General features: G+C 54.3%; 11 protein-coding genes and 1 non-coding gene across 12 annotated transcripts in view; 7 read left to right on the top strand and 5 right to left on the bottom strand.

Moving 5' to 3' along the window:
* The window catches only part of ACRALDRAFT_1072304 (uncharacterized protein), a gene marked incomplete at both ends in the record, with an annotated part of 3793 nt that extends 2765 nt beyond the window's left edge, over positions 1-1028 (top strand). Inside the window, one exon of the mRNA XM_071017960.1 lies at positions 350-1028. Within this exon, the coding sequence (XP_070871360.1) occupies positions 350-1028 (679 nt within the window). The remainder of the gene's footprint in view (positions 1-349) is intronic.
* Positions 1029-1891: 863 nt separating this feature from the next.
* ACRALDRAFT_1072303 (uncharacterized protein) lies at positions 1892-3048 on the bottom strand (the record flags this gene model as incomplete). Its single annotated transcript, XM_071017959.1, has 3 exons — positions 1892-1959; positions 2300-2779; positions 2871-3048. 3 exons carry the CDS (start codon positions 3046-3048, stop codon positions 1892-1894), a joined length of 726 nt encoding a protein of 241 aa, XP_070871359.1.
* Positions 3049-6354: 3306 nt separating this feature from the next.
* Positions 6355-7977, top strand: ACRALDRAFT_2112342 (uncharacterized protein; the record flags this gene model as incomplete). Its single annotated transcript, XM_071023572.1, has 4 exons — positions 6355-6622; positions 6733-6834; positions 6908-7713; positions 7810-7977. The coding sequence occupies 4 exons, from the start codon at positions 6355-6357 to the stop codon at positions 7975-7977; spliced, it is 1344 nt and encodes a 447-aa protein (XP_070871358.1).
* Positions 7978-8326: 349 nt separating this feature from the next.
* Positions 8327-10430, bottom strand: ACRALDRAFT_2112805 (uncharacterized protein; the record flags this gene model as incomplete). The annotated part of the gene is made up of 7 exons (XM_071023597.1): positions 8327-8919; positions 8995-9342; positions 9416-9540; positions 9597-9818; positions 9886-10035; positions 10097-10198; positions 10288-10430. 7 exons carry the CDS (start codon positions 10428-10430, stop codon positions 8327-8329), a joined length of 1683 nt encoding a protein of 560 aa, XP_070871357.1.
* Positions 10431-11619: 1189 nt separating this feature from the next.
* Positions 11620-13056, top strand: ACRALDRAFT_2022252 (uncharacterized protein; the record flags this gene model as incomplete). The annotated part of the gene is made up of 15 exons (XM_071020089.1): positions 11620-11686; positions 11730-11773; positions 11844-11887; positions 11969-12033; positions 12068-12128; positions 12154-12232; positions 12267-12287; positions 12346-12380; positions 12431-12480; positions 12533-12548; positions 12579-12618; positions 12643-12720; positions 12760-12859; positions 12928-12983; positions 13021-13056. The coding sequence occupies 15 exons, from the start codon at positions 11620-11622 to the stop codon at positions 13054-13056; spliced, it is 792 nt and encodes a 263-aa protein (XP_070871356.1).
* Positions 13057-13194: 138 nt separating this feature from the next.
* ACRALDRAFT_1065485 (uncharacterized protein) lies at positions 13195-14420 on the bottom strand. The gene has a single exon (XM_071017168.1). It carries the CDS (start codon positions 14234-14236, stop codon positions 13613-13615), a length of 624 nt encoding a protein of 207 aa, XP_070871355.1. The 5' UTR covers positions 14237-14420; the 3' UTR covers positions 13195-13612.
* A 536-nt stretch (positions 14421-14956) lies between these two features.
* On the bottom strand, positions 14957-16860 carry ACRALDRAFT_2037151 (carbohydrate esterase family 1 protein). The gene is made up of 2 exons (XM_071020824.1): positions 15858-16860; positions 14957-15788 (listed from the first exon to the last, which is right to left on the bottom strand). The coding sequence occupies exons 1-2, from the start codon at positions 16664-16666 to the stop codon at positions 15704-15706; spliced, it is 894 nt and encodes a 297-aa protein (XP_070871354.1). The 5' UTR covers positions 16667-16860; the 3' UTR covers positions 14957-15703.
* A 1696-nt stretch (positions 16861-18556) lies between these two features.
* ACRALDRAFT_2029591 (uncharacterized protein) lies at positions 18557-20280 on the top strand (the record flags this gene model as incomplete). Its single annotated transcript, XM_071020602.1, has 6 exons — positions 18557-18751; positions 18842-18922; positions 18993-19017; positions 19093-19192; positions 19270-19505; positions 19589-20280. 6 exons carry the CDS (start codon positions 18557-18559, stop codon positions 20278-20280), a joined length of 1329 nt encoding a protein of 442 aa, XP_070871353.1.
* A 537-nt stretch (positions 20281-20817) lies between these two features.
* On the bottom strand, positions 20818-22436 carry ACRALDRAFT_1037068 (uncharacterized protein; the record flags this gene model as incomplete). Its single annotated transcript, XM_071015049.1, has 3 exons — positions 20818-21445; positions 21524-22250; positions 22340-22436. The coding sequence occupies 3 exons, from the start codon at positions 22434-22436 to the stop codon at positions 20818-20820; spliced, it is 1452 nt and encodes a 483-aa protein (XP_070871352.1).
* A 405-nt stretch (positions 22437-22841) lies between these two features.
* On the top strand, positions 22842-23259 carry ACRALDRAFT_212764 (uncharacterized protein; the record flags this gene model as incomplete). Its single annotated transcript, XM_071023941.1, has 4 exons — positions 22842-22874; positions 22954-23072; positions 23152-23179; positions 23239-23259. 4 exons carry the CDS (start codon positions 22842-22844, stop codon positions 23257-23259), a joined length of 201 nt encoding a protein of 66 aa, XP_070871351.1.
* A 374-nt stretch (positions 23260-23633) lies between these two features.
* ACRALDRAFT_t275 lies at positions 23634-23705 on the top strand. Its single transcript has one exon. It is a non-coding gene; the product is annotated as a tRNA-Met (tRNA).
* A 428-nt stretch (positions 23706-24133) lies between these two features.
* ACRALDRAFT_2044162 (uncharacterized protein) lies at positions 24134-25477 on the top strand (the record flags this gene model as incomplete). The annotated part of the gene is made up of 2 exons (XM_071021407.1): positions 24134-25085; positions 25134-25477. 2 exons carry the CDS (start codon positions 24134-24136, stop codon positions 25475-25477), a joined length of 1296 nt encoding a protein of 431 aa, XP_070871350.1.
* Between the last annotated feature and the right edge of the window lie 155 nt (positions 25478-25632).

Raw genomic sequence — 25632 nt, 5'->3', positions numbered from 1 at the left:
GGGAAGGGGGTTGGGGGACAAAGCCCCTTGTCTTGCGTGCATGCTGGACATCTAATGCAGCGTGTCCCCAAAAGAACACGAAAAGAAAAGAAAAGAGAGAAGAATAAAGAAAGAATCGACTACATGATTTTTTTCATCCCTTTTAGACAAGAACAGTACCGGAGATGGGTAGAAATAGGACGTTGGAATATAACCCCTGCCTCCAGCTCATATCATTGTTCTGTCTTTCACGTCCATCTGCGATTATTTTTCCATTGACCCTTTAAGCCGCTGCACAGGATCTGTTGTTCAAAAGAAGACAAAACGAATTGAAATCGGACATTGACAGACATTCTACTATAATACCCAGCTCCGTTCACACACACGGCAACAAGGAGAAAATGCCTGACGTAGTCGAGTGGCAACCTCACAACGCCCACAACTTACCAGCACGCATGCCTGTCCGGAAGAGCCCGGCGCAAAACACAATGGAGAAATACCACTGGACGCCCGTGAAATCAAAAGAGACAATGAAGACGCGTCTACCCCACGCTTTCCTCGAGCACAATCCTCACACAGCGCCAGCTCCAACTCCCCTGACCAACAGCAACGTCAGCGCCCTTGCCGCCGCCAAGAATCCAAGACGTCGTCCTACCTTGTCCGAACCGTCTCTCCGTCGTCTGGTACAGAGATACGCGGACATGGAAGATGACAGCAGCGATGAGTGGTCGTCATCGTCATATGAGGAGCACGACGAAGAGGACGACTACTACGGGAAAAAGGACTACTACGGGATGATGATGATGATGCGCAACTCCAATGGTCCCCTCAGTCCTCGGTACGAATCGTCTTTGACGGACCTCAACTCAGAGTCGGATGATCATGGCTTGGATGTCGAGTCGGAGGATGGAGTTGAGTGGATGAGGCGGGTAGACGCCGAGGCAGAGAGGCCGCGATGGATACGGTGGAGTTTTTGGTTGTTTTGGGTTGGGTTGGTTATGTTTCTCTTGCTCGGGCCGCATTGGAACAAGAAGAGCAGAGGGGGCTGAGTTTGTCTTGGCTTGGTCGCTGATTTGCACGAGATATAGGGGGTCTCATGTCGAACATGTGCATAGGTCCTTGTTGGATGATGCTGTAGGAATTCGTGGGGCTCCCTGTCCCCGGCCCGGTTGGAATGCTGGTTGTTTGAACAGATTGCAAAGTTCAGAATGCCCAAGACAGTTTAATGTTTCCACAGAGCCTCCCAAGCTGACCTGAGAATCTATCCTGGTTGGGGAATTCATGATGTCCCAGGGGCCAGGTTGAGCCAAGTGTATCTTTGGCGGCAGAAATGCCTAGTACGACCGTAACCATGGTAATGAATGTATTATTTTCCTACAGAATGAAGAGGCGCAAATTCTTGTACATGAGCATGCTTCTCCCCAAGACTTACGGTTGAATTAGACACACATTTTCATAGCTAGCTCAGGGGTCTCACCGACATTTCACCGGCACACACCGAGACTCACCGAGCATGTACCCCTGAATCCCCTGAGTACCCCTGAATGCAGCCCCTTTATATTTTGATCGCCAGCAGTGCTTTTGACACTCGATAACGCGGCCCTGTCTGACTATGTTAGCCAGTTCTATGTTTGGCCATGCGTTGTCTTTTTTCTTTATCTATTTCCACCCAGTAACTCGGCCAAACTCATCGGCCGAGTTTCATCCCAGCCACTGGCCGTGTTGAGCAGATGGTGATATTGACTGTTCTATTATTTATCGTCCCATGTGCCTTCTGCGCCAACCTTAATGTTGAATGACATTGAGTCGTCTATTTAAGAGAGTCTCTTTGGTGGGATGGCTTCCCCCTCCGATATGGTATGGGAGTTGTCAACATGTTACATCACTCCACTCATTTCCGCGATGACACCCTTTATCGTCTGCCCAAATGCAGCTTGGCAGGGATCTCAACAGCGAACAAGCTCGCCGGCGTCCCCGGGCCTAGGATATAACCAAATCACACTGCCTCCTATTAATGAGCTTATGCTACTGGGCGATTATCAGAGTCGCCATCACGTGGACTCTAGTGCAGGTAGGCAAAGCAGCCGGCATACGCATTTTACTGGTGTTGCAAGACTATGAACATGATTCAAAATGCCGTCTCTCAAAATTCCTGTACGGAGTAGGGAGCGGACTGTCTCTTGGTCCATAACAAACATGATCCTTCCCCCGTCGCGCGGTCTGCCATCCAAAGGTTCACTTCTACCCATCTACCAAAATAGCTCCGGATCTTCCCCTTCAAGCCACTTCTCCATACAAGCATACATTCTCTCCCACGTACCAATGTCCTTTACCGTCGGCAGTTCCGTGTCAATCTCATATCCAAGTGAAGCCTGCGCTACACTGAGATAACGGTAGCCGACCGGATACTTCTCCAGTTCTTCCTGTTCAAACTTGGGCACATTGACCCCGTCCACGGGGACGACGCGGTCCTTCTCGTAGATAAGCTTGACGTACTGGGCCTTCCACTGACCACCGGAACCACCAACGCTCTCCGTGTCTTTGCTGTTCTCCTCCGCCGTCCCATTGACGTAGGTACAGAAAAAGAGGAAGCGGCAGTCGCAGTCGACATCGTACTCGACTCCCTCGGGCGACACAAAGCGCTGCGTGATGGTGGCTTTCATCTTTCCAATGGCGCGGTTCTTTTCGCTGTTCAGCTCCACGAGGGTGCCGGCTTCGCGGTGCTGGATGAAGGCGCCTGCGGCTTTGCCCGCCTGGGAGATGGCGATGAAGTCGTCGACGGAACGAGGCCCGCTCCAGGCTATAATATGCCACGAAGAGAAGTTAGCTGGATTTCAGCCCTGGGCCAGCCGAATGACGGCTATGAGGGCAAGAGGGGCAGGAGTTCTTACTCGTCCAGACGCTGGCGTCGTGGGTGAAGAGGGAACGAAAGTTCATCCACTCCGAGGCATCGCGGTAGACAGGCCAGCCCCTGCAGAGCTCTGAGACGGCCAGGCGGTGGAGGAGTTCTTCCGATGTGCCGTTTATGTGGGAGTATTGGCGGGAGTGGGCTTCCTTGGGAGTCGTCATGGTGAGAGGTAAAGGCTGGGTCGGCTTGATTCAAACTTGACTTTGCTACTGTAGTCTGGTGGCTGCGAATAACTTAGGTTTGGTGTTTTGTGTTTTTGTTTTAGAGCCGCAACAACAGTGGGTGGCAGATGGCATTTAAATGTCCAGCCTTGGGAGGATGCACACAAAGTTATCTCCCTCTTTTGAGAGAGGAAAGATGGAAACCATTGACCTTATCCCTGTATTCTTACGATTGACGACTAATGTCAGCGGTGTGCGACGGAAAAGCACAGAAGAAGGTCCACAGTAGGCCACGACAGCCCTAGAGAGCCTCGTATAGAGTTGGTACGTTGCTTTGTGCAAGATCCCACAAGTTAGGGGGCTGTCGTGTGTCATGACAACGGGATGGCGGTGGAAGGAGAAATCAGCCCATAGACGCTGCGTCCCGACGATATGGGCCCGGGACTCGCTTGACAGTAGATGGCTGCCAGTTCCCGAATAGGGATAGACGTGGCACGATGGGACCGTCCCAGCTCCCATTACAAAGTATTATTGACATAGTCGGAGTACAGAGTGATAGTACACACGGAATCGTCGTGCGCCGGTCGTGAGGAGGATGCACCTGCGGGAAGCAGTAAGCACCACTCCTGTACGCTGGTGAGAATTAAGAACACATTGTTAGACAGTGCATACATGTATTCAGTGATAGGGCTTTAGGTACTTTCAACATGCTTTGTTGGCATTGTTATAATTCAACGGTCTATCTAGTACGGTATTCCGAGGAACCGGTACCGGGTGGGGACTCCGGAGCTTATGCTGGGTCCCGAATGCCTGAATGCCCGAATCCGGCTGAGTGGAGTTCCGACTGTCCGGCGTCCGTGACCTCATCTTGAGGTAAGTGGACACCAGATAGCTTGGTGTTGCCCGGGACCCTGGGTAGAAGGTCGGCTCGCAGTGTAGAGTCGCACAATCCGAGTTTTACCATTCCGGGCTGGGGCCGGGGATGCGGCTGCAACGGCGTATCACAGTCGTGAGACGGTCAACACGATCTGACTTGAGGACACAGGTAACCATTGAAGTCTAGTTACGAGCTTACATGTACGAATTTTGATCATCGTCCCATGCTCCTTGGCTTCGTAACCTGCGGTCCTAACCAGTCCAGTATGGTCCGATAGCCCTCGTGTTGAAAACGGGTCATCTTTGAGGGATGACGACGGACAGGAAACTGTACCACAGCATAGTGAGTAAGAACAGGGAATACCGTATGTTTACCTAAAAGCCCCCGTTAACTCGTGGCTCTGGTTATACAGAGCCATCGAGTCAACGCCACGTAGGCATCTACACGGTTGGAATAGGGCTTAGGGAACAATGTACAATCTATGTGGGATGTCATTCTCTATAGCATACGTCGTTTTCAAGATATCAGAACAGACAAACGACCCGCTTCCTTAGCGTCCGAGGAAGAGGACAGCCCTGGGATATTTCGAGGCACATGAAGAAAGGGTTTAACAAGGCTGCTCAACGACTGGACCTCCACTCTGAGGCGGCGACCGAAGCTGAGACACTCAGATACACGACATCAACAGCAAAAAAGGGAATTGACCCGTCATGACTAGTTCATGGGACAACTTGAATGAAGGGGAGAAGATCAAGTCTTATACCCCTGGGCCCTATATAATCGCCGCAGTCTCAAGTTAAACCTTTATATTAGTATTATTATTCACTATCCGTTTAGGATAAACTTCTATAGCTGTGTGATTCAAGGTAAAACCAGAAGCATATCGGAAGGGCCGCCAAAGTCAAAGAAGCAAGGAAAACAACACACCCCCCAGATTCCCGTGGTCGTCTCAATTCCTCTCATACGCCGGCGCGCGGTACATAATCTGTCAGTATAGAGCTACTTAGAGGAAGACTGCCTTGTCTAGTCGACATGACCGAGAGTATGTCTTCTCGGTTGTCTCGGGATAAAACGGGTTTAATGTATTGGGCTGCTTCCAGTCACCCAACCGTCCCGTCGCCGCCACAAATGACACCGTCATTCCCCCGGTTTCCGGTCCCTCGCCTCAATGAGTGAGTGTGCAGGAAGTTGGGAGATTGATTGGTCAAGGATAATAGCCGTTGGTCCCCTGGGGCTGTCGCGTAATTCTGACGGCGCGTGAGAATGTCCTCTTCGCTCATAACCACCAGTGTCTGGCAGTACATTTTGTTCTCATTGGCGCGCACTGCACCGGGGACCTCCTTCTAGGCTGTGATTTAGGATTCGTTCCAGATTTCCCGGACACAAGTGGAAAAAGAGACGGATATTGGCGGCTCGCTTATGGATCGACTCCCATGCGCCGAGTTCCAATTTTTGGTCCACCGCTCCGTGTAACACACCACTCATTAATCGCCTTCCCGATAAGTACAGGACGCCAGCGCTTAACTGACATTGTGTGCTGCTGCTTAGACAAACATGCCTGTTCTCATTCGTGGGGTTGGGGACCGGGCCGTGCCCGCTGCATTGGCGTTGCTTTATCCTGAACCGCTTGTTGACGCCACCAGTAATATATCATGTGCATCATGGTTGTCAGAAATGAAGGGTGGTATTCGCTAGGGCAGGAAGATGTAGGGTTAGCCCCCAATCATGGCGGTGTGGGTGTGGTTCTTGAAGATGTGTGTGAGGCAGATTGAGATAATGAGTGAGAACGGATGCATGCTCTCATGCTCAGACCTGCGGGCTGCCGACGGGCGTCGCCTGTGACTCGGATGTTGAGTGGGTAAAGAGCACGAATGACAGGTGGCCATCCGCATAAATACGAGGCTCTAATTAGCGAATGGGAACAGGGGACTTGGGTTCCGATATTAGTGATGGAGTGCCACAAGGCCGAGATTCTCAGAGACCATACTCGAAAGAATCCTCCCATAAAGTTGATGTCGCCGTCGATCATTGCCAATCAACACCAAGACCTGATCTCCTAGCGGAGTGTTCAGACCGTTTTCAAAAACATCACTAATCCATGTTATACCGGCGAACCATTTCCTGCTACACTGCACTACTAGGCCCCCGAGTCAACTAGCGGCTCATCTCGCCCAGGATATCCAGACTTCTTGCCAATAGACTCAGAGAAACGACTTTGTCCAACACCCAATTCAACTTGCTCTCCCTCTCGCTTACCGGCACAGCCTCCCAAACCGTTCAAGACGACTCCACCAGCGACCACCGGGCAAGTCTGGGCTGCATTGACTTGCATAAACCATCCATCGCCCCAGCCTCTCACTCTCATCACCACTAAAATCACTCATCACACACAGACGACCGTGCACCCACCCCATTGACAACCCGGGAAGATGACCCTGATCGCCGAACCCGAGCCCTACCGGCTCACAGCCACCGAGGCCCTCGCCAAGTTCCGCTCCGGCGCCCTGACCGTCGAGCAGTACGCCCGCTCCCTCCTCTCCCGCATCGCCGCCCGGGACCCCGTCGTCAAGGCCTGGGCCTACTTCGACCCGGACCACGTCTTGGCCGAGGCGAAGCGACTCGACGCCGTGCCCGCGGACCAGCGTGGGCCGCTTCACGGCGTAGCTGTCGCTGTCAAGGATGTCATCTACACCAAGGGTAGGTGAAAAAAAAAGCTCCAAGCGGCATTGAGGCAAAATGTTCGTCAATGGCCCGAGGGTGAGGTGGGGGGTGGTGTAAAAGGCTGAGCTGACCATAGACCATCCCAGACATGCCCACGCAGTTCAACTCGCCTCTTTACGAGAACGACGCCCCAAAAGTCGATGCGGCTTCTATCACTATGCTCCGTCTAGCCGGCGCTCTCATTCTGGGTGAGTGGTCCTTTTTTTTTTTTTTTTTCCTCTCGTAGCCCATTCCACGACAAATCCCCTAACAAAGCAACAGGCAAAACCACAACAACCGAATTCGCAGCAACCTCAAAAGGGCCCCCGACCACAAACCCGCACGACCCCTCCCGTACACCGGGCGGTTCCTCGTCCGGCTCCGGCGCCGTAGTAGCCGATTTTCAAGCCCCGTTGGCCCTGGGCACCCAGACCGGCGGGAGCCTGATCCGTCCCGCCTCCTTTAACGGCGTCTACGGCCTCAAGCCGACCTGGAACGCCGTCTCGCGCGAAGGCCAAAAGGTCTATGCCCTCATCTTCGACACCCTGGGCTGGTACGCCCGGTCCGTCGACGACCTCCAAATGCTCGCTGACGTCTTCAACCTGCATGACGACGACGACGACGGCGACGGCAAGGGAGAATTTTCAGTCCAGGGCGCCAAATTCGGTCTCTGCAAGACAATGGTCTGGTCACACGCCGGTCCCGGCACCGTAGACGCCATGGATAAGGCCGCCTCTCTCCTCCGCGAACACGGTGCCACCGTCGATGAGTTTGACCTCCCAAACCACATGACCGATTTCCCCGCTTGGTACGATACCCTTCTCAGCGCCGAAGGCCGCGTGGCTTTCCTCCCGGCGTACCGCACGGATAAGACCCGTCTTGCCGATCATCTGGTTGGCCACGTTGAGAATAGGCGGGGTTCGTCCAAGCGTGACCAGCTCCGCGCCTTCGATTCTATTGCTGCCGTGCGGCCTGTCGTCGACGAAATCCTGGCCCGCTATGATGCGGTGCTCGTGCCTAGCGTCCCGGACGAGGCGCCGCTGGGACTGAGTTATACGGGCAACCACATCTTCAACTCTCTCTGGACGGTCAGTTTTCTGCCTTTTCCTTTCTTTCTCACCTGGTTTTCTTGGCTAGGAATTGTTCCGGTTGGTCTTTGGAGCATAGCTGACCGGGGAACGTAGGCACTGCACACTCCCGTCGTCAATATCCCCGGCTTCCAGGGGAAGAACGGCATGCCGGTAGGCGTGTCGCTTGTTGGCCCCAGATACAATGACCGGCGTTTGCTGAGAGTGAGCAAGAAAGTCGGTGAGATATTCGAAGTCGAGGGAGGTTGGACGCCACAGATCTAAGGCATGTTTCTACCCGTCAAGCCATTTTCCCGTCAAGTCATTCCCCCGGCCATGTTCATCAGATATCATTCATAAGATCCGATATAAGGATCCCTGCGTGGCTATATGCGACATCAATGCTGCGCCATGAGAGATAGAGAAAAGTAAAAAGAAGCATCATCAAAAACAAAAAGCAAACCTAGCCTTTTCCTCCCAAGCTGGTATCATCAATGCGAGGAGCAAATATGCAGACATAAACCGTTCCGCAAAACCTTTTCCCCAAAATTCCCATATCCCGAGATGACCGTCATGACCAACCAAGTTTGGCGTAAAAAAAGAAAACACGAGACAATCCCAGTCTTCAGCCTTTTCATGCCCACCTTCCGAGCAGGCCCATAAGCGCCATGCCCGCCATCAGACCTAACATGGCGAGCGTGGTGACAACCCAGCTGGCGTTCATAAGCTCCGAGGACGCGAACATCCAGTCCTCGGCCCACATCTCCACCACACCAACCCAAATCAGGATACCGGCGGAAACGGCATCGAGAACACCGATAGCGAGGATCGTGCTGGGGTCATTGCCATTGAATTGGCCCAAAACGCCGATACCAATCGCCATACCCACGGGCGTGATAAAGGTGAAAGCGGTGGCGAGCACGCATTTTTTGACGAGCGAAAAATGCGGCGCCTTCTCCATCATATGACCAGAGTCGACGGAACCCTCGGGTGACGCTTCCGCAGCCGGCTCGGCACCGGATGGAGACTTCGACGACATGGGGCCGGCAACGTGCACCTGGCCGTGGCCGCCGATATGCTGCGTGACCTGCTGGACGGCGGGCTGGGTGCCGAGAGTTGCGATGCGGCTGCCCAAGGCAAGACCTTCAAAGAATTGGTGGAAGACGATGACGATGAAGAGAGTGAGAAAGAAACTGTCGCCCGCCACGACAAGAGTGATGCCGATGACTACGGATTAAATAATCAGCACGGGCCTAGGCCGGGGAGAAAACACAACGACATGGTACGAGCGGAGATACGTACGGACGGAATGGAAGATGATGCCGGCTTCCATGACGAGGATGCTGACGGTCTCGGGTCGGAACCAAGTGCTGCAGCGGGGGCCGTGAGCCATCTTATGACGCACGATCCTTTGGCCAATAAACTCGACCAAGAACGACAGGAAGAGCCCGGCCATGACGATGGCGGCCGTAGTGCCTTCAAACCCGGTCCCACCTAGACACGGGTTGCTGAACATGAGTTCGGCATGGGTATACAGGTGGATGAAAGCAGTGGAGATGATGACACCCGTTCCGAACTGCTTGACGATGATCAAGACGATGTTGGCCTTGGGCGGCAGGTATTTTATGAGGAAGATAGGACCGAAAACGCCTGGAGAGGACCCTATTAGTGGGATATTCGCGGGAGAAGAGGGGAACAAAAAGAAGAATAGAAAGAAACATACCAATGGCGCTGGTGGCCATAACTACAAAGAGAAGGCCAATTCGAAGAGGGATGTTGTATTCCCGGTCGACGCGCTCGCAGGAACGAGTGCCCTCATTCTCACTCTGGCCAGGTCCAACGCAGTGTCTGGGGTGCAATTAGTACGTGCTGTAAAGATGAGAGAGGAACACATCGAGACTTACTCGACGCCGGCATGGAAGTGGCAGTGTAGCTCATCAGGTTCCCCATTGCCGTCGGCGGAATCATCGGCCTCCGCAGATACTGCCAGGACTTCATCGCCGTCGGGGCCAACGCAATACAGGTCGGCAGCGTGGGAATGGCAGTTGGTGTACTGGGGGGCGATGTCCTGGGTGGCCGTGGCCGTCATATCCATGGAATATTCAGTGGAACCCCACATGCAATAACTGCGAGGCGATGGTAAGTAAGTATTGGCACAACAGGCGGCGAAATCAAGTCCAACAGGCAACTTACACATCCTCGCCGTGGAGATGGCAGTCGGATACGGCGGTTACTTCGCCGTCTTCACTGTGGTCATGCGCAGCATTCGCGGGAGTGGGCGTCGGGGTGATGGTGGCATCGGCCAAGACGACCTCAACTTCGCCATCATCGTGGAAGCAATATCTAGAGCAAAGTGTGAGAAGATGCGAGGCGACCAGATAAATGACCAGGTATTCAATCTTACAAATCAGAGCCGTGAGGATGGCAGCCGGTGTAGGAGCTCGGCAGCGCACCCTCGGTCGGGGTAGCGACGATGCGAAACTCGGTGTTATCAGCCTGGCAGTACCTGAGATACCGGGTTAGCAAAGTGGATGCACAGCTTCCCGCGTCAAACCCAGCCGGGAACGCGCATGAACGGGTATAATATAAGCTTACTGCGTGCTCTGGCTGACAGAACAGTCGGAAATGGCGTCGACCTCGGGGACAGACGTCTGTCGTGCGACGACATGGGCGGACGCGGTGTTCAGGAGGCTGCTAGTAGCCGCCGCGAGGGCGAAGAGAAAACTCGTGCGAGCCATAACCGGGGCTTGTCAAATTTATGATGAAGACCGGTATCGATCGACCCGCGGCTCTGGAGAGAACGAAGACGGATGAAGGGATTGCCAGATGGATGCGAATCGTCTCGTCGATGAAGAACGAGGAACGAAGTCGCATAAAACGAGGAGTTGGCGCCCGTAATATGGTTGGGAAAAGACTTGCCCCGTTGTGGTGGAGGGAAAGTGGGAGATGAGGCAAACGGGCGATGACAGGGGGCTAATAACCTTGAGGGCCAACTGAACATGCGGCGAAGGTGAGGTGAGAGTAGGTGAAAGAGATGTGAGATGAGAGTCAGTGGTCACGACCACATGAGACCAACACGTCTACTGGGGACCCTTGTAGGTAGAAGGTGATAATGGCGGGCAGGCGTCCGGCCTCGTCGAGCAGAGCGACAGGGAGCCGATGATGGTGAGGGAAGGAGCTCGCGCAAGGAAGGAAGAGAAATAGGCCAGGACGAGGCAGACAAAGGCAATGCCTTGACCGGTTGGGGTACAGCGACGATGGGGTTCAAATGTGAACCTTCTCCCCAATCTGAGCGAGCTCTAGAGTTGTGGTGGTCCAAAGGAGCCGTGCTGCGTGGAAGAACGACGGTGCGACGATGCAGGACCTGGAAAACCGGTGACGAGGGAAGTAGCACGAGGGCAGCGCGCCAAGGAAACGAGGGGCTGAGAAGGGGGAGCTCGAGAGAGGGGAAAAAGTCGCGCAAAGGTAAGAATCGTAGAGTTGAAGGGTGGCTCAAGACGCCGATTGGGATGACGATGGGTTGGGTCGTGCGCAATTCGGCGAACTGGGCGAAACTGGGCTGAGTGGATGGTGTGACGGGAAGAAGCGAGAGTATCCCGAGGAGAGGCCAAGGGTGGTGGGATTGATGATGGGAAAGGGAAAAGAAACCGAGTGAAACCGTTCGGACGAGTGACGTGAGAGAACGGAGAACGAGAAGTGGTTGGGAAGAAGATGAAATTTTCTTTACGAAACTAACCACGGGATGTTACGGATTTGACAGGATCGATTAATTACTGGGGGCATGGTCCGTATCGTGCTTTCCTACCCGTCTCCGTTTTACACTACTTGGTACAGCAGGCGTGGGGAGCAAGGAAAACCGTTGCGGAAAGTGGGAAGGGAAGGTGACATGGGAAAATGAGAACCTTGATGGCCATCTCGACCTCCACTATGAGAAGCACGTTCAAGACCTACGAGTGGCTCGGGTGGCTTGTCGGCTCGTCGCCGCGTAAGGCAGGTGGGGTACTCTTGTCTCGGCCTTGAGCACCTTGATGGCCCAGCCAAGACGCAGGACCAAGAAGATCCTGCCAATGCGCTAGCTGATGTGATGTACGAAGTACCTACGTATATATGAGTTGTTTATTTGCCCCTAGAGCTGCGCACTTGTCATGGAGTCGTTTCTTTGTCGGATCGCACGCACACCGCCTCGCGTTACTCGGTTTGTCTTTTTAGTGAAACAGAACAAAAGAAAGAAAGAATTTCGAAATATAGGTATCAACCAACCTTACCTGTGGCTAAGGAGCCAAACAAGCTTCGCAATGGATATATCTCTGCAATGCGATGACTTTGTCCTCGATATTCCCGGTCCACGTAATGGTTATGTCCGTCAACATGGGAGTTGTTCCTTCTCTTCCTGTTGAGAACCTTGATGGCCAGCTTTGTACCCAAGTATACGTAAAGTACACTCAATAATGACTAACGCAGGATACCCGCAGGGAAAGGGCCCACTTATGTGTGGCGCAACGATCACTTCCCTATTTTGTACCGTTTCGATCGATATTCTGTGTGTACAGTACGCTACTGAGTATCACTTTGAGACTTTCGACCCTATTGTCACCGTTCCAACTCTCATCCCGCAGATAAAAGCATTTTTTTGAACGAAGAGTCCTTACTCAGTACATCTATCTCCTCCTCATGGCTGCCTCCAACTGGTCATTTTTCGGAATCCAGGAAGCTACTCCGAGTCTCGACCATGTATTAGCATCACCCTCACCTCCGAGGAGACAAAGCTGCCTAACAAAGAAAGACTGGGTGAAGGCATAGAAGATAAGCGACAAAAAACATTACCCCATTGAATCGCGAGATACATACGGCCTCCAGTCATGTCTTTCAATCTCATGCATGGTCAGCTCTCAGGCTTCAGTTGCCGCCGAACCCCACGACTCAAGAGTCAAACATCAGACACACTTGTAGAGCCCTTCTTTCCGCATTCCTTTTATTTTAGTTCCCGTTGTGGTCTCGCCGGAGGCCAACAGTCAACCGGATCTTCGGGTCTCCTGCGGCTCTTATAGGTCGAGCACTTGAGTTGAGCAATGCAAATCCTGCGCTGGCTGCCACCCACCAACTCCCATGGAAGGTAAACTTAAGCGAAAGTCGACCTGTAAGAATAATCCATGGGCAACCAAATCATGTCATGTTCAATATTCCCCGGTAGGGTTTCATCATTCCATTGAAACCATCTGCATGGGATGAATGTAGCCATCACCAGATGCGTAGAAGAAGAATGCGACTGTAGATATGCACGACTTGTTCCCGTGAACCCATCTACCACATGTGAATGGCGGAAAATAGGGCTCGCAGCTCAAGTTGACGGACTTTTACACTTGAAAGAGAACCGGTGAACGGATAACTAGACTCTAGTTGCGAAGCGACACTCGCTCGTTGCGTGTGATAGGTTGCACCTTCCGACACCTTGGTCGTGGAAACAGCCGTCGGGGACAGCTACACAATCTCGAGTTCAGAGCTGGCGTACACAAATACAGAAACGGGATCGTAATATCTCGGTCACTTTAACATCCGTTTCGCGGGCCGTGGCAGCACGAGCCGTACCTTAACTTTATTCACGAACCGTCCCTGGGGGCGCCATCGCGCCCATGTTGAGCTACACAGAGATTTTGAGGTAATTAAGACGAGTTGCCTCTATAGGAGTTGGAATACAGGCACAAACCTCTTAAGGACGGAACAACTTAACAAGATACATCCTTAACGTGGTTCGTAGACGCAAAAAGAGCACGCGAGACCTTCCTCCGCCGCCCTTTTATCATTTCCAATCCGTTTCCCGCATGTCGCATATCTGCAATTAAATTTGACTCTCGCCCCCCTCTGTACATCGTAGCAATCCCGACGAGCCGGAATGATATTGGTGGATTACATGGGCCCCGACTTAGAGGGCAAGAAGGGCAGCTAGCGCAGCGATACCAGCGCCGGCAACAGCCCTGGAGGCACCAGCCTCAGCCGCAGGGCTGCTGGGTCCGGCGACGTCGTCATCGGTGGCAGAGGCAACGGGTCCCTCGCAGTGCCAGTGGTCGCCATGGGGCTCGCAGCCGACGGAAGCGGTAGGCGAGGGAGGGAGTGACTCGGTTCCAGAAGCGGACTGGTCATGATCATGGTCATGATCGTGATCGTTATCGTCGTCGTGGTCGTCATCGTGGTCGTCATCATCATCGGGAATGCCAGTAGCACTAGCCGAGGCGGAAGCGGGAGAATCGGACTCGACGGGGCCTTCGCAGTGCCAGTGGTCGCCGTGGGGCTCACAGCCGACGGACGCGGTTGGCGAGGGAGGCAGATCCGGGTGGGTGGACTCGGGTTCGTCCTCGCCCTCACCCTCGGAGTGGGAGTGGGAAGGCACCGAGGGCTCGTCGACGACACCAGACTCGGCAGGACCTTCGCAGTGCCAGTGGTCACCGTGAGGCTCGCAGCCTACCGAGGCGGTGGGAGCAGGAGGGAGTGACTGGGCGAGCGAGACGGTGACGGCGCCCATGAGGGCGAGAAGCTGGCTGGCCTTCATTTTTGAGAGTGTGTGCTGGCGGTGTGGCTACACAAAATGAATTGTTTGACGGAAACGAATTCTGTTGCTGAGACTTGACGAAACGGCAGCAGCTAATTTGACTCGACCTCCTCAAACTGAGCGTGGACGGAGTGGTACAGCGAAGGCGAAAAGAGGGGTGAAGGAGGGAAGAAGTGTAAATTGGGGGGCTGCAACATGAGATGGGAGGATTTATACCACACATGTACGTACGAATAGGCCGTTCAGGGCCGGAGCGCTGGACCGCTGGTGGCTCATTCTACTGACCCATGCAGTATGTCTTCCCAACGAGTAGCTCCAGGTACCAAGCAGAATCCATCCAGGTTCCTAGGGTAAGTAGGTAGGGTAAGGTAGGTGGGTAGCTTTCGCATATGCGTACTTGCCTTGAAAGCCGTGGTACAAAGAAGGTACATAGGATAACTGTCTAACCGCGAGGTAGATATTTTAGGTTCGGATTAACTGCTTAGTGGAGATAGTCGAGTTACCGGTAAGAAAGGGAAGGAGGCGGACGGAGCCATCAGGGTTCTCCAACTTCTTTCTCCCCGTTTCCACCCCCGGTAAAACGGTTCGTGCTCCGTCCCTTGGTACGTACTTGAACGGGACAGGGGCCTGAGCGTTCATGCAGCACATCCCACGGTATGCCAAATTTCGCTTCTTCGTTTTGGTCATGTCGTCATTCAACTCTCCCGGTCTCCTCATGGCATGACCTCAAGCAGTAAGTGAGCATGCTTCGGCCATCTTGCAAACGCTAATCACATAACGTCATTGGCGACGCGCATCTGTCAGCGCAGCAACGAGAAGTCCCTTCTATCGATGTCTATCGCGAGCTCAGCCTGTTACGCAGTCCGAGAAGGAAGGGCCGCCGCTCAAGGTCAAGTCATTAAGACCTATCTACATCCGATAATACCATACCGACCCCTGCCCAGCCGCGGAACGAAGCTCCTGTGCCAGTGCGCGATTGGAATCCCAGATGACCTCCTTGTGCGGCGAAAATGGCGAATGCGATGCCGGGATGGAGCTATGGTGAGACGACGCGGAATCTGCCGCGCGGCGACTCCCCATCGCTCACTCGGCCGTGTCTCTTTTCTCATGGGGTCGAGCCGCCTAGAGGGATTACCTGAGCGGAGCATATTCAAGATGCGGCATGATGATGTCTATCTTTGACGACATGTAGCTCCCAGCCTCCCGCTAAGCTTCTCCTTTAGGAGTAACTTCCAGCCATTTCTCCTATGACAATCGCCGTCAAAATCTCCCCAGAGGTCTAGCCATACTAGAGTCAATTATAGGGCAAGAAATGTCCATGTGCCTAAGTAGGCATAATGTCCTGACTAGACATATATGATCACCCAGTGTCACGATGAAATGGTTGCGCTGAACAGTAGTAGACATAGGCATATGTCAAAGAGACTCGCGACTTATCCGTCAAAGGGGATCGATGTCCAGTGCTCGTTATTGCATATGGCTATAACTATTCGGTATAGACAAAGGACAAGCACAGGCAACTAATAGCAGGAGAAACTGGTCGCTTGACATGGTCCGACACTCACACCAATCCCCCTCCCCAAAGTCATCAGATAGAACTAACGAGCTATAACTCTTTTAGGCCGAAAGGAAGAATTCCCAAGTGGCATCAGGGGCAAGAGAGCTCTCCACGCCAAACGGAGCGCCGTTGTGCCCACCATCGTAGGCAATGAACGACACAGGGCGAGAGCAGCCCTGGAAATCGGTACGGATGGACTCTCCGCTGCCGGGGTGAGGCCGAGGAATGTCGGCACCCTGGCAGCCGTTGTTCTGAATGAAGGTCTGAGCCAGACCGATGCCAGTGTCGATGGGGAAGACATTGTCCGAGACGCCGTGGAAACCGATGAAGGCCATGGGGTCATTACCGCCGTCGCAGCCACTGACGGGACCGGCGCCGATGGCCGCGATGGCGCGGAAGGACGAGGCGCGGGAGCAGGCGAGGGAGTAGGACATGGCGCCGCCGAAGCTGAAGCCGGTGGCAAAGCGGGAGTCCTGGTCGATGCAGAGGTCGTTCTCCACGGCCTCCATGATGGCCTCGACGAACCCAATGTCCTGGCCGCCCTCGTTCGCCCAGCCGGCGTTCAGGCCCTGGGGCGCCACGAAGATGGCGGAGCCTTGCGCGCGCGACTCGAGGCCGTACCACGGCTGGATGGTGTTGCCGAAGACGACGTCATTCATGCTGCCGCCCAGCCAGTGGAAGGCGAAGACGAGGTGGTGCGGGTTGGAGTTGTCGTAGTTGTCGGGGATGTGGAGGGTGTACTCGCGGCCGTTGATGTAGTGGACGCCGCTGTTCAGGGTCGGGTTGGAGCCGCACCCTGGCGACTGGGCGAGGACAGACGGGAGGAGGGCGCCCAGGGCCAGGGCGGCGGATCGGAAGGAGGTGATGGCCATGATGGGCAGTTGACAAGCAACGTTCGACAAAAGTTCCAAGAGAGACTGCAGGGGGTGAGACTGAGAACAGAGAAGAGCCAAGCAGGAATGGATGAGGCGCGTTGACAGGGAAAAAAGGTGGAATCTTTCGTTGGGACAGGACCGGGACTATTTATCTGTGATTGTCCTTTGAAATCCGATGTCTCCTTTGATATTCCTTACCGGCCGGAGGGCGAGTCTGCCTCGAAGAACCCCCCCCCCCCCCCCCTTTTTCCTCGGCGGCAAAATGGCTATTCTGAACTGCCGACAAAATGAAGCATCGTATCTGTTTCACAGATATAGGGCAGCGGCGATCGCGACCAACCCTGGCAGCACAATGAGGATCACTTCGGTGAATGCGGGGTGCAGCATGCCAAAAACGACGATGCGGAGAACTGGTTTCCTGCTTCTTTTGGCCGTATTAAAGTATAGATCGACAGCAAAGCTGGATGACGTTGGCCCATGATCTTGATTCCAAGCTAGCTCTCCAGGGGCTGAATATGTCGATGCCGGCACTGGACGAGCCGCTGCACATCAGTCCCGAATCTGGAAAACATATAAAGTGCCAAGACATATTCCCCGGGTTTTCCGCACAAGAGATTGGTTACCTTTCGGAGTGAGATGTACGGACACGGCATTTAGTTTCGGGATTAGTTTACCATGATAGTCTAGGAAGAAATAGCCGGCTTTGCGCCTTGTTCTCGTGTGGGACGCGGAAAGAATCACTTGCATGGCGTCTGGGGACTCCTCCGGCGGGTAAAATTGCCCCAGGGTGAGGTGAGGGCGGGTGGCGATCTTGCGGCCCAGGTGTTTTTAACTGTGGCGTATGGTGCGCAACGGGCGGGCACTCGTTGCTTTCGCAGGCATGGAAAACGAACGGCTTCTCCATTTCCTTTCGCTAACAAGGTTGCTGCTGGATGTCGGAGTGGTTGGTCCTCAGGGATCAGGCATGCAGTAGATGAGCGCTGCCCATCAATGACCAGCGTCGCTGGCATGGTAAGTCGACCAGACTCGCCGCGAAACAAAGTGTCATCATTGAACTGCGCATGTTCAAAGGGTCGTCGCGGTGAGGCTGAATTGATTGATTGAAGCAGCTGAACCTGTTGACCCGTCGCGGCATCCTCCTCTAAGTTGTGGATGCCGTCGGGTAATAGTTATTCCACTTCTGCCTTTCCATGGTCTGCGACATTGATTACTCCCCAGAATGACGTTATCTAGAATGACATACTGCTTAGCTAAGCTAAGACGTTGTGTCCGCCGTTGAATTCTACGTTACGGATTCGGGACACTGATTTTCCGCAGCATCGTTCTCGTTGCCCCCACCCGACGCTTCCCAAGACAATCTCCATCTCACGACTCGCAAGTCGCATCCGAACCGCCCAATGTACTCTCGTTCCATGGCCCGTTACCCCCGTCCACTGCGACCTTCAAGCTCTGAAGCTTCGTAGCTCCTCAGCTCCTAAGGCCCTTGCCTTTTTCTGCTTATAATTAATCGCTACTTAATTCCCTTAATTCCCCCGCGAGATTCACACGTCCACTGGGTGGTTGGCGTTCGACTTGCGAGGCCGACTGCCCATGCTGGTCTCTCTTCTGCCTCTTCGAGTGCCTGACGGCCGCCGTCTGCCTCATTGATCCCGAATCCTACCTTTTAGCCGAATCCGATCCATCCGATAACCTCCGACCTCTTCACCGTCGAGAATACATCCGAAAATTCAGCACACGCTAGTATCACTCACCAACACGACGTCATCGACATCGCGTCGGAAACGATCAGACTACACGGCGTCAGAAACCTCGTCCTCGCTGCCGTCGTGGCACGGAACCCTTATCCTCTGCTTACGGCGCCTTATTGCGTTGTATCCGCACCCGCCGATGGAAAACCCAGGGCCCCAGACAGCTCCCGATGCAACACCGGCGGCGGAGCAGGAGAAACGAACGACACGGACCCTGAAGGAGAATATCCACCACGTCTTGACTAAGCCCGTCTGGTCGGAGAAGGATGGGCGGAATCGCGACCACATCCCGCCTATGCCCATCTGGGCGGCAGGCTTGCGTGTCGCCCAGCTTGTACGAGCCACGAACCCAGCCGCCCCGTCTTTCGTTCTTTGCAAGTGACTACGTTCCTGAAATCGCTAACCGCCGTTGCATTGAACACAGGTCCTTGCGATCGCCACGTTGGCCCTGACTGCGTACGGTATTGCGACAATACAGCGGGCCTCCGGATATCGAAGAATCACGGTATGACCACCGCTTTCGGACAGAGGGGAGGGGAAATACAATACATGAGTGGCTGCTGACAAGAAGAAAGAACTGGAGCGGGACGGAGGGATATCGTACGTGTCTAAGGGCTCTGCCACTCGAACGTCACTACTCGCTTGTATCAGAGGGACTTTACTGACTCGGTGTAGCGTATTCCTGGTTCCTCTTCTCCTGGACCTGCGTCTATCTGGCATGGTTGGGTCTTGCTGTTACCTTGATCCCTATCATGTACAACTGCTGGGTTCATTTGTAAGTTCTAGACCTCGGACAACGGCCCCTGGGCCACATGGAAAATTGCTCACCGTGGTAACTTTTTCTCATGGCAGGGGCATTGAGATTTTGACTCTCCTCCTTTGGCTCATTGCCATGGCACTCCTCGCCAGTCATAGCGACGAACTCGACTCGATTGACGCCTATGTTGACGGACTGGGACCCGCATTCGAGGCACATTACAAAGATTTCATGGAGGAGTACGCTCAGGGTTTCGTCGTGGCCACCTTTGCTGCCACGGCTGTTGCTTCCTTCAACCTGGTGCTCTTTGTTGTCACCCTCATCTTTTTTGGTATGTTCCCCACCACGAAATGAGGATCGCTCTGACCGAAACCACGTCCTGGAGTTGACGTATGCTAACTCTGCCAATGCTAGGCCGAGCTCTCCATGCCCATCGCATGTCAGGAATGCCGACCACTCGAAGGCGCGTGCAGGGTATATCAGATCCTGATAAGATTGTCGCGTCTCCTTGGACGCTGGGGACCGAGGCTCCGCATCCGCCATGGGTCGCTCATTTCCCGTCAAATCGACCACACCCAGCTTATAGCGGCCATCATCCTCCTCCTCCTGGGGTCTCACACGGCGCGAATACTGACACTCAACCGCCGTCATGGATACCCTCTCACATCCCACCACACCCGAATCACCAATCTCAGAACGGGCTGCCCTCGATACCAGCGCAGCCAGAAATTCCAGCTCATCCCGACTATGGGGACCAAGCCCCATCAGGACCGTCGTCTTTCGGGATGCCGGGTTCTGTCTGGCCTCAGCACAGCTACGGCATGTACGAGCAGCAAGTGCCCATCGCACCACAGCATACAGGCGGTTCTCAGCCCAGCCTAGGGTCTCCCCAATATCCTATGGTGATGCCTGTCGGCGTTACAAAGTCGGATCTTCGTGGTGTGCGTGAGACGCCGCCACCCCCGGGCAGAATGATGAGCCCGAATGCTCAAACTTACCCGGGCCAACCAGCAGAGCTTGTTGGTAACGAAGAAATGGGTGATGGGAACATGCCTGCTGAGCTCCCAAACGATCCATTGCCGCGTCCTTCGGCTCCAGAGCGGTAGTAAGCTAGCTGGTGGTGTCGCCGGAAAAACTTATGAAATGGCGTTCATGGCGCTTCCTTAAAGCGGTGGCTAAGGTCCCAGGCGGCGTTTACGGAGCACAAACAAACGAACAAAACTGTATGCGTTATATAGACGATACGCTTCGACACAGAGACGGTAATGCGGAGACTGGATGCGGAACGGATACGGCGTTACAGGCGACGGAAATGATCAAGATTGTGTTTGTCTATGAAGCGTCATGTGGCGTCTTGCATGCATGGTCGGGGCCAGGATTGGGCAAGGTCCCCGAAGGAGCGTTGCCTTCGCGTTGGAGTGCCATGGTTTTGTGCTGTAATTACATCATCTTGCGACGTCAAATGAACGGCCATCCTGTCCCATACTTGAGACTTCACCTTTGTAACGGCGCGCAGGGTAGATATGAGGGCTGGTGAGGCCAAATACATGGTATTAATGACGCAAATGATCCTGGCGCCAGAGAGTCATTATCCTTCGATGGTGAACTATTTATCTAATTAATATGACCGCCTGCAAGACACATCAGTAAACGTAGCGGAAATATGGGTTCTCCTTATCAGTCAAATCCATAAACGCAAGCTTGGCGCGCTCCTCCTCATCGACAGGCCTCTCGTCGCGACGCTTATTCTCGCGCCAGAGGACCCAGTACAGGGCAGCGGCGGCAACGATACAAATGACGTAGCAGATGATGAGGCCGGTCCAGAGTTCCGGGTAGTGGCGGTCGCGGGACTCGCTGTTGACGAGCAAGGGGCCGACGATGTTGCCGACGCAGTAGGCGACGAAGATGGTGGCGGCCATGAAGCTCTTCTTGGTGTGGCCGGCGACGTTGGACATGCCGACGGAGATGATGAGGGAGACGACGGCGCCGAAGAAGCCGGTGATGCTGTAGCCGATGACGGGGGCGGGGGCGCGCGGGTACCACTCTGACTTCCAGATGAGGGCGCAGCCGGCGATGACGGGGAGGCAGCAGATGGAGAGCATGATGATGCGGGCGTTCCGGAGGGTGGTGCCGAGGTAGCCTGTTACGAGGATGACGATGAAGCAGAGCCCGCCCATGGGGAACTGGAAGAGGATGGCGTGGAGGGGGGACCAGCCAAAGGTTGAGACGATGAGGGGGCCGAAGCCTGATACGGCGCCGTTCATTGTGTAGCTAGGTACCATATTTTGTTAGTCTGTGGAAGAGTTGCGAGGTGTTTCAAAAAGCGAGAAGAAAAGAAAATAAACATACGCCGAGGCCATCATAAGAGCCACAAGCCAGACTTTGACATCGAGAAGGGCTTCCTTGAGCTGCGACGGCTTAAAGGTGGTACAGCGCACACCGGTCTGGCCCAAGCGAAGACGCTCGACGGCGGCGAAGCGCTCGTCAGGGGTGAGGAACCAGGCGCTGACGGGCGAGTCGGGCATGATAAAGCAGAAGACGCCGAAGAGGAGCGTCAGGCAGCCGGCGAGGAGGTAGATGTATTGCCACGGCTTGAGGGCGCCGGAGGAGATCTGGGCGAAGCCGTAGTTGAGGGAGCCGCCGATGATGGCCCAGAGGCCGGTGGCGGAGAACCAAAAGCTCTGGCGCATGCTCTGCTCGCGCTGGGTGTAGTAGCCGGCGACGATGCACATGAAACCGGTGGGGATGACGGACTCGATGAAGCCGAGGAAGAAGCGCTGGGCGTAGAGGCCGCGGTAGTCGGTGACGCCGGCGGTGGAACAGCATACGGCGGCCCAGACGACGACGATGGTGCCCAGGGTGAGGCCGATGCGGTAGCGCTGGAGGGCGTAGGTCATGGGGTAGAGGCCGGCCAGCATGCCGAAGTAGAAGATGGAGGTGGCCCAGGAGAGGCGGGTGGTGTCGACGGTGGGTGGGTTGGTGGTGGGGTCGGTGACGACGGAGAGGTCCAGGTCGCCCGTCATGCCGAAGAGGACGGCGGAGCCGAGGATGGCCTTGTCGTAGTAGACCAGGCCGTCTGAGTGGCAGTGGCGAGGATTAGCGACGGTTCTTTGGATAGATAATTGAGACGACTAAAAGAAGAGAATGGGGGTGAGAGAAACATACAGCCGAAGAACATGGCGGGCATCAAGAACCAGTCGATCTTGCGGACGGCGCGCGCGGCGACGGCGGGGTCGTAGGCATGCTGCTGTTCGCCGACCATGGCGAGGGCTTCGTCGCCACCCTTACGGACGGGCGGCTGGCCGCTCTCATCGGCCTCATCGCGGTTGACAGGGTCGCTGGCTGGTGGGGAGACGGTGGAGGAAACGTTGTTCGTCGGCGTAGCCTCCGGGGCAGCCGTTATAGCCGGCCCGGTGGAGGATTTCTCGGCCGACATGGTGATGGTGGGACGAGGACACCTAAAAGTGGCGATAATTCAAGCTTGTCCTTGCTGGAGTGTTTGGAGAGGTGAGGAGAAGCAAAGGTAGAAACATGAAGGGGAAAAAAGAAACTAATTTTTTTTAATAGAAAAAAAAAGGTCGCGAATATTGAAGGCGTTTTTTTCTTCGTCGTTTGCGCTCGGATATCAGACCCCTCCCAATGCCGAGACCCAAGCTTTTCCATACCCATGGTTTTCATGCTTAATTTGCAGCTTGGCACGGTTGTTAAATAACATAGCGAGTAGATTTTGGGATAAATACTGTCATGATATAACGCTCTTCGCTTCAGCGTGCACGGAGTGGCTGGAACGTCGACTTTGGGAGTGGCTCGACATGGGGACCCTCGAGAACGGCCAGTCGAATCCAAGAAGAGGACGGGATGAGACGAGAAAAAAAGAGATTTTGTTGACGATGACAGGGTTCACGAATCCCGAGTAGGGATAGTGGGGTTGGACTTGGCATATGGGCGTTCCTTGGCGCGGGATGACATGCTCGCAGATGCAAAGTACGCGTGAGCGACCAGACTGTCTGTCTAAGAAGCAAAGCTTCTCTCAGCCCTAGAAGGCAGAGGTCTGAACATGATAGGTGGAGGAGATGGCTCAATGAGATTCGAAAGGCGAGGTTCGTGGTTCAAAGGACTAGAGATAGATAGTAATAAGTATATGGTCTCTTCTGGCAATGCCGATGGTTTGTCGGATGTATTGTTGAAGAGTGGTGGAGGGATGATGGAAGAAGAAATATCGTGAAAGCTCACCAAGCAGAGAGACAAACAAGATCATATTCCCTTGACTGCAGGATAAGGGTAAGAATAAGGTGATGAGATGTTCATGGCAAGCAGAATGGGGCATGGGCAAAAGAATGACTCACAGGGAGGAGGAGGACACAAAAGACCCAATCCCATCTCCACAGTATCAAGGCAAACATACCAGCAGGGTATTTACTTTTCGTTAACTGAACATTTCCTAACGAACAAGTAACAAAGCAACTTGGCGCAGCGGAAGCGCGCCGGGCTCATAACCCGGAGGTCGAACGATCGAAACGTTCAGTTGCTAACTTGTTTTTTTGCGTTTCTTTTGTTTTTTTTTGTTTTGTTCTTTTCTACTTTTTTTTCTCGGTAGTTTCCCATACTAGCGCCCTTTTATTGACCTCCCAACGTCCGACCGCCTACTTTCGGCTCTGGGCGTATCGGCACAACATGACCCCACCTTCCCCAAAGTCTCCCCGCACCGCTTCCACTCGGCTTGCGACGGGTTTGTGCAGCCCAATTCCGTCATCACATTGAAGCTGACCTCCGGTTAGCACACGACGCCTACCTGTGTACGTGGAAGGACCGTGAATGGAAGAATACAAACATCGTATTAAGAGTTCCATTACTTTCGAATCTTAGCCCTCTACCAGTATTGCGTTCTTGATGATCCTGTAGTGACCCAATCCTCACCTTCTATCGATCCCAGAACCATCATCACCTAACTCAGCCAACATGTCGCAAACATCGTGGTTATCCATCTCTCCTTCGAGCGACTTCTCCCTCGCAAACATCCCCTTCGGCATCATTTCAACCCCGTCTGACCCAATCCATCGTCCCGCCATTGCCATCGGAAACTATGCTCTGGATCTACGATCCTTTGCTGCGGCCGGCGGTTTCTCCGCCAACCCTTCCATCCAGAAACACGCCGATGTCTTTTCCTCATCTACCCTAAACGCCTTCGCCGCACTGGGCCGACCCGTTCACCGTCAAGTCAGGTCCTACCTCCAGTCCGTCTTCGCCGCCGACACCCCTCACCCGGACATCCTCAGGGACAACGCCTCGCTCCGCCAGTCGGCCCTCCTACCGCTGTCCGAGGTGACGAATCACCTCCCCCTGAGCATCGGCGACTACACCGACTTTTACGCCGGCAAGCACCACGCCTACAACGTTGGCGTCCTTTTCCGCGGCCCCGCCAACGCCCTGCAGCCCAATTACACCCACCTCCCCGTCTCCTACCACGGCCGGGCCTCCAGCGTCGTCGTCTCCGGCACCCCGATCCACCGGCCCTGGGGCCAGATCCTCCCGGACCCGAAAGCCGAGCCCAAGATCCCCGCTCTGGCGCCCTGTAAGAAGCTCGATATCGAGCTGGAGCTCGGCATGTTCGTCGCGCGGGAGAACGAGCTCGGGAAACCCATCCCTGTCGACGAGGCTGAGGATTACATCTTTGGATACGTCCTCTTGAACGATTGGAGCGCGCGTGATATCCAGGCCTGGGAGTACGTCCCGCTGGGTCCTTTCACAGCCAAGAACTTTGGCACGAGCATCAGTCCTTGGGTCGTCCTAACTGATGCCCTCGAGGGGTGCAAGGCGGCTGGCATCGAGAATGAGACAGAGTTGTTACCTTATTTGAAGGAGAAGACTACGGCGAATCGGCTGTCTATTGACTTGGAGGTGGACATTATCAGTACGTTCTTCATTTATTTCTCCTTTTTCTTTTCTAACACTGTGACAGCTCCAAAAGGAAACAAAACGACCTTTACAAAGACCAACTCGCGCAACCTTCTCTGGTCGTGGCCTCAAATGATCGCCCACCACACCATCACTGGCTGTAACCTGAAGACCGGGGACCTTTTCGGTTCCGGCACCATTTCCGGCGCCGAGCCGGGCACCGAGGGCAGCATGTTGGAGCAGACCCAGGGAGGAAAGGGAACCATCAAGCTAGAGGGAGGGGTGGAACGCAAGTTCATCGAGGACGGAGATACGTTGGTGATTCGTGGCAAGGCAGGGGATGAAGGGGCCCTGATCGGCTTTGGGGAGGTCTCGGGCACCATCCAAGCCGCGCTGCCGTTGTTTTAGGGATGTATTCTTTCATTGTGCGCACTGGATGCAGAATAAAGTGTAGATAACATCGGATCCAGCCACATATCATATCATGCCTCTTCGGTTTTAGAAAGTCTAAGAGCAAATGCCGAAGAGAAAGGAGGACAAGAATAAAAGAAAAGTTCAAGTTC

This window comes from Sodiomyces alcalophilus (assembly GCF_042370955.1).
Source record: "Sodiomyces alcalophilus JCM 7366 unplaced genomic scaffold ACRALscaffold_8, whole genome shotgun sequence".
Classification (NCBI taxonomy): domain Eukaryota; kingdom Fungi; phylum Ascomycota; class Sordariomycetes; order Glomerellales; family Plectosphaerellaceae; genus Sodiomyces; species Sodiomyces alcalophilus.
Note: the sequence above shows the minus strand (reverse complement) of the source record. Positions and strands in the feature narration are given on the sequence as shown.